Genomic DNA, 7,368 nt, shown 5'->3' with positions numbered 1-7,368 from the left:
TGGTTTATAATCTATTCTTCAAGAAAAAAAAAAAGGTTTAGTAGGTTATATGTGGAGAAGCCAATTTATTATCCCTAAATATCATTTTTTTTTGTGAGAAAAGTGAAACTTGGTTACATCTTAGAAAAATAAACGCTTGCCATCATTGATCAAGGTGAGACATGATGAATTTTATATGTTGATCCTAACCAACAATTTGTTGTTTATGTGTGGCTTCTTTGGACCATCTTGGTCAAAATAGTCTTATCAATCCAAATTAAGATTGTTAAAATCAATCGTCTTCTTTGTTAGTCTTTCTAGATGAGTTCAACTGCACACAACAGGTGAAAAAGGATTTTTTGGCTTTGGGGCATGAAAGACTCACTTGAAATCCATCTAGGAGTTGTTCAACCTAATTTGTTTGGTTTGCAGACATACCTGGATTTGGGTCTTGGTGTTTGTAATTAGGAAAGCTTGGCCATTTAGGAGCAGCCTTCTCATTTTTGCGACCTTAGTTCATTAATAGGAGAAGAAAGATAAAAATAACTAGGGTATGACTAGGAACAACATAAGGGAACACAAGACTGGACACTTCAATTGTGGTTATAAAATTGACAATGAACCAATTACTAGTTGGCACTACCAGCAATTAATAATCCTTAAGAGCCTGCAAATCCACCCACTTGTGATGATATTCCATATAAAATACTTCTAAGGTGTAACAGGATAAGTATGGTAATGTATGAGAGTGATTAATAATTTCCATTCATTTCCTTGAGAAATGCACTAACAAGGCATATAAGGAAGATTTAAAATTTATATATAATATCCTACTAAGACACTAATAGGATTATATACCAAAAGTTTCTTGAAAATGTATATCCTAGGAAAAACATTTATAGCTTTTTATGCGATATAAATTTCCAACTAGGGGCACTAAGGGGGGGGCTTAGAGAAATTTAAGCACATAGGAAGACCATTTATTTCATTTTGCAATTCCAATATATAGAGAGGCATTTTAGTAATTTTGATCAAGTTTAGGAAATATTAGTACTTATATTTACAAATGTAGCATAATAAAGGTCTTTAGGTGAGTAGTAATTGCAATCTTTCAATCTCAAACATCTTATACCTTTTTCAAATTGTCTTTTCTATCAGTGGATCCTTGATAGGAACTTAGGGTTAGGCCATATGGGTGCTTTAATGTAACTATAGGTGTAAATAATAAGGAGAGGACTTAGATAGATATATCCTAGTCTATGTAAGATCTAACGTAGTAATCAAAGTTAGAGTAACAATGATAATAGGAGTTAGAGTTAAGTGTCAAATTAGGACTTTAGTAGGACTTAATTCAAAAAAAGCTTTATGAAAGTAGGACATGCTTAGACCCTAAGCAATTTCTAACTATTTTTTTCTATTAAGTTAGGACAAGTTCCTAACAAATTAGTAATAGAGCTGATTTTCCACATTTTTTTGGGTCATCAATCCAACCATATATACTACAAAATATCCCATTAATATGATTTTTTAGAAGGAAAAATTAACATAAAAAGGAGTGCAGTCGAACCAAGAGGAGTAGAAACTTCAATCAAATGAAGTTTTTTACCATCCAAATTGGATTTTTGTACAAATTTATAATTAGACAAAAAGGCTCAATAAGGCTGCTTTCTAACATAAGAAATGCCTTACCAAAGGTCAAGCTAGAAGCATATAACTATAGCAAAAAAAGAAAAAAAAAGACAATCACAGTTATTGTTGTTTTAATAAAAAGGGGGTTAATCAACATTAAAGTTGAAGTTGAAGTTAGACTTTAAAATTCAAGGCAATGATTTTATTCAGCTTCAACTATTTCCTAAGTGTTAATGCCCCAAAATAAAAAATATTATGTAAGCAAGAGAATGAGTAACTTTTTATAATATACTTAAATAGAACATATACCTAAACAACTAATTAACCAAAATAAACATGGTTATTATACTAATAAGTGATTTAATGTAGTATTAAAATATATTAATATACTAATTAACAAAATACTATATTATATTAATTAACTATTACATTTTATTATAAAATAATATAATAATTACGTTTGACAATAATAATTTATTAAAAAATAAATAATAGAAGCGAATAAAATGAACAAATAAATTAATTTATTAATAATATAAGATATATTTTAACATTAAAAATCACTAATTTGATACAATAATAAATAAATAAATACATTATTTGATAAAAACACAATATATATTTTTATGTATTATTAATTAATAATATATTCCCACAAATTTTAAAACCATTGGTTTAATTAATTATAACAATGGGATAATTAAACCAAAATAATTGATCAAATGCTTACTTTAACAATATTTTAATTACTATTAAATCACTAATTTAATACAATAATTACAAATTGAATATGCTGAATAATTAAAAATACTTATTTTATTAATAACAGAAGAAGGATTTTTTAAGTACTATTAATTAATAATATATTTTTTAAAAATTAAAAATAATTAATTTAATTAATTATAAAAATAAGATAATTAAACCAAAATAATTGATCAAATGCTCTCTTTAACAATATTTTATTTACCATGATAGATTACAAATAACATATAATAAATAAATAAATAATAAATTATTTTATTAATAAACGTGGATAGATTATATATATATATAATTAAAACTTTAAAAAATGCTTGAACCAAGTTACTTGAAATAGTCTACAATTTACAGCATAAAAGTAAATGTTTAAACACTAAACCCTAACCCTAAAACCCCAAATTAAACCCTAAACCCTAAATCCCTTAAACCATAAAAATTATACCCTACACCCTAAATCCTCTAAACCCTCACAATAGAACCCAAAATTAAGCCTTATCCCTAAATCCCTTGAACCCTAACCTTAAATCCTGAAATTATACTGAAATTGAACAATCAATACAAATAAACCACACATAAATTAAATAAAACAATATCAAATAGTAAATTAAACTAAAAAAAATAGGGTTAGGTTTATTAAGTAAAATTTGAGGGAAATCGAAGCCAAAGGGAAATTGAGGAAAATCAAAGAAGAATGGGAGAAATCGAAGCTGAAAATGGGGGAAATAGGTAGAAGTTAGGGCAATCGAACCCTAAATGGGAAAATTGGAAAAAAGTTTGAGACAAGAGAGACGAGAGAGGGGTAAACAGGGACAAATGTGAGAGAGAGGACCGAGAGGTGAGAGGCATAGGGCCAGCAGAGAGGGCCAAGAGATTGTTCCAAGACGTAGAGAGACCACCGAAGGCGAGAGGGAACCTCGAGACTCGAAGACGAAAGAGAGGGCCGAGAAACATAGAGAGGAAGAGAGGGAAGAGATACGAAAACGACGAAGGGAGAAGAAACCGAAGGGAGTGCGAAGACGAGAGGAAGAAGAGAGCGGGAGAAACAAAAATTGGGAGAGAAAGGCCGAGAGGGAGAATATAGTGCAAATGAGAAAAAAAATCGTTGGGGGAGGGAATTAAGCGTCCCGAGCGACGTTTCAAGTGGATGATTCGCAAAATTGGACTGAATCACAATTCCACGATATTTGCCTGAGAGCTCCACAAACTTGTCAATAATCAAAAGATGTAGTTGACTTTTATCACAAGACGGAGGGTTGTACCATTGTACTTGCACATATGAGATACTGGTAACTACTTCTCCCTGGGATGACTAAGCAATTTGATCTTAATTGGGTGCTACCATCTACAAAAGTAGGGGATCATAGCATAATAGATTATAAAAACAGTATTGGTAATAGTTCAACCTCAAGCATGAGGTTTTTGAAGGGGCAATAACAATAGGAATTTAGGGTAACCATCGTCTCTAGGGTTCTTTAATACAAATTAATGTTGGAAGGTACAAATAGAGTTGATTTAATTTACTTTATTTTCTAGTTATGTCATTCTCTATTAAAATTAGTTTCCTAGGGTTTATGTCATAGATGTAATATAGATGTAATGATGATTATAATCTTAAGTCAATTAGCACACCCATGAACTTGTCCTTGAAACTTGACTATGACAACTCTGGTAGGGCCATAAATAAAAAAACTTTATAGAAGCATATGTCATGCATTTGCTAGTGTAACGAAGAATAAGTTTAAAATAAGTTTAATGACCGAACTCGCATTATTCTTTAGACTTTAAATAAAGTAAACCAAAATGACACATTCGTAAATCAGTCTAAAATACACTAAGGAATTGTTTAAGAGATTCAACATTGAAAATCTTAAGCCAATTAGCATACCTATGAGTTTATCCTTGAAACTTGACTTTGACAACTCTGGTAGGGTCATAGATCAAAAACTTTATAGAGGCATGATACCTTTCCTACTTTAACTTTCAGCCATTAGACTGAAAATAATGTTCTCGATATGCCTAAATGCTAGATTTCAATCCGACCCTAAATAATTTCACTTAGTGGCTATGAAAATTTTTTTTTATTATTTACTTAGAAGACCAAACTTAGGTCTTTGGCACTCAAAGTCATCAACCATAAATCTAGTATGTTACAATGATGCCAATTTTGTCAGATGCAAAATTGACATAAAGAGTACAAATAGTAGTTGCCAACTACTTGGAAATATGTTTATCTCTTGGTTTTCCAAAAAATAACACTTAATTACACTATCCACCACCGAAGTTTAATACATAACAATGTGAAAGTTATTGTACTCATAGGTTTCCCTTTTTTTGTTTTCTTTCTTTGGCTTGACACACTTGCAAGTGATCTTTGTTGCATATTCAATTTTACCTATGACAATATAGCCCAGAAAGAGATGAGTTGGCTAAAACAGTCATCGACAATTATGTCTAAAACTTTTGCTAATTAACACAGTCAAAACCAAAGAGTAAACTGGGTGATTGACATTTTTTCTTTTTTAGATGCGTGAACTCCTTCAATACTTTAATTGAGACACTATAAACATTGTCCTGATCTTCACTTGGCAATTGGAACAAACAAAAACAGTCCATTTCCATTATGTTATTGGTTGCATTGTGAAAAACATGGAGCCTCCCAGCTTTGTGGCTATGATAGTGGAGAAGGGTTTCTCCACCATCAAACCACATGAAGATGTGGATAATCTCATAAATATACGAAATAACAGTATCATTGAATAAAACCAAGGTAAGAAAAATACATTAGAAAAAAGTAATTTGTGCAGTCTAAGAAGACTGCACAAATGCAAACGACGCACCGGAGCAGACGCCGGGAGGCTTCCTTCATCCACGGACGAGACTAACTCCTAAAGAAATCGTGCATATGACAAGCCCGAATAACGCTGGAAAACTGATCCCCCTGTAAGAACACGCAAGCACAAGTAAGCCAATCAGTACAGGTGAAATCAAACAAGTACAACCTGAATTCCCAGATACAAACATCATTCATGCAATTTCGGATAATTCAATGCCTTGATCAACACATTTTGAATCAATTTCATGCAAACTTCAGATAGTGCTCGTCTTGTATTTCAAACCTTCATCCAAACTTCCATTTAACACACTGTACTTATATCATTCATAAGACTCTGACCTTTTGGAAAACCATTCCATGGAACCATTTTGAATATTCAAGACTATTTGGTGACAATGCGAAGCATGGAAAGGTAGCCTTGTTTTCCAATGAGAATTCAATTTGGTTCTTCAAGAGCAAAAATAAAATCTTCAGAGAAAAGGGAAAAAGAGGAAGGGTAATTTTTTTTCCCCAAAAGAGACGGGGGTCAATCGTCCTCCTCCGCCTACGCAGGGAGGAGGATCGCCACCCTTCATGGGGAGCCCTCCCTTTGTCGAGAAGAGGAGAGCGGCCCTCCTCTATAGGCAGAAACGGAAAAAGGGAGGAGTGACTCCCCCTTATCTGCCTTTCCTTCTCAAAGGTGGAGAGCTGCTCTCGTCCCAGCTGTGGAACAGAGGAAGGAGGGCAGCTAACCTTTCCCAAGACTAAACAAAGATCTTAGGATAATAATTACTTATTTAGATTGAATGATACATATATCAAATTGTTTTCAAATACACTTGATTACACTAACAACAGAAATCGATTTAATTTTTTTAAATATGGACATGAATTTTAATAGTAGACCAACTCCAAACACAGTAACAGCCCTAAAGGTGAGAAAGCTATCCCTATAGACGTATTTCAACTTTGTTTAGGCAAACAGAGATTCTTTCTCACAAGATTTATCTGAGTCACAAGAAATTCTGTAGTGACAAAAAACGAAAGGAAAGCGCAGAAAAATGAAACGGACAAACTTACCCTATCTTCAACCTGTTTTTGGGATCTCCAGTAGAGTACCCGATGAAATAGAAGTAACGGGCAATCACATAAACTATCCCGAATCCCGTAGATACCAAAGGATGCTTTAGGCCACCAAGCAATAGCAACACGAAGAACATCGGCGCCATCTCCAGCGCATTCTGATGGCCCCGCTGCACAAACATCCCAATTTCCTCATCTCCATATCAGTCCAGCCATTCATTGAAAGCATAAATCAATTCAAACGGAGTTTCTCTCTCGTCTTAGCGTGGAAAAAAACACGAAAATTCGAAAGGGCAAACCTGAACGCAATTGAAGGCCTTCGCGTCCTTATTCTCCGACTCCGAGGCATACATGGTTGGGTAGAAGACCTTGTACCTGCAACAAGAACCAAACGAAAACATCATCATTTCGTAATTCAAAAGAGAAAAGAGAAACATGTAATACAGGAGATTTTTCTTCAGAAAACAAAGGCGTCAAAGAAATTACTTCTTCCGCGCGTTGCCTACTTGACGTGCCATCCAGAAGTTAAGGAGGACGTAAGCTGCCAGAGTCAGAACGACATAGCCATACTCCTTCGGCAATTCGATTGTTGCAGCCATTCACCCTTTCTCGCAGATTCTCCAAATTGCTCCTTCCTCCGCTGGCTCTGCCTCTCGAACTTTTAAAGGAGAAGAAGTAGGTCCCGAGACTGGCACGTCTCAATCCCTAGGCGTTGACTCGTCAACATCTAGAACATTCGGTGCGGAAAATCTTTTTGTTTTTTATTGAACTGGCGGGATCTTTTATGCCTCTTGCTTGTATTTCATTTAAGCCGTCCGGTCAAACCAAATACCTTACCTAAGGTTGAGTAGACCAGGACACAGGTTAGGTTACGTTCTTTGGGGATAGTAACGGGGCGTTAGTACACATGACTCAGTACATGATATTCAAGTGCATTATGTAGTTTATATCCTGATGTCGTTAGGGGGAGCCAAAATTTATATCATGTACATGAATATACATGAACCAAGAGTTCATGTGTAAAGAGTAACAGGCGGAAAGTGTTTTTTGCCCGATTTTGAGAATCATCCACTTGATTCTCTCGCGCGGGCTCTCTCTGGCTCGAC

General features: G+C 34.0%; 1 protein-coding gene across 1 annotated transcript; it reads right to left on the bottom strand.

Moving 5' to 3' along the window:
- Window positions 1–4,964: 4,964 nt before the first annotated feature.
- On the bottom strand, window positions 4,965–6,908 carry LOC137956354 (uncharacterized). The gene is made up of 4 exons (XM_068803821.1): window positions 6,749–6,908; window positions 6,562–6,637; window positions 6,260–6,432; window positions 4,965–5,305 (listed from the first exon to the last, which is right to left on the bottom strand). The coding sequence occupies exons 1-4, from the start codon at window positions 6,859–6,861 to the stop codon at window positions 5,230–5,232; spliced, it is 438 nt and encodes a 145-aa protein (XP_068659922.1). The 5' UTR covers window positions 6,862–6,908; the 3' UTR covers window positions 4,965–5,229.
- Window positions 6,909–7,368: the final 460 nt, after the last annotated feature.

Source organism: Aristolochia californica, unplaced genomic scaffold, assembly GCF_029961685.1.
Source record: "Aristolochia californica isolate CCGP_79_NKW_82.1479 unplaced genomic scaffold, dmAriCali1.0.hap1 SCAF_2, whole genome shotgun sequence".
Lineage (NCBI taxonomy): Eukaryota > Viridiplantae > Streptophyta > Magnoliopsida > Piperales > Aristolochiaceae > Aristolochia > Aristolochia californica.
The sequence above is the reverse complement of the archived record's forward strand: the minus strand, read 5'-3'. Positions and strand labels throughout refer to the sequence as shown.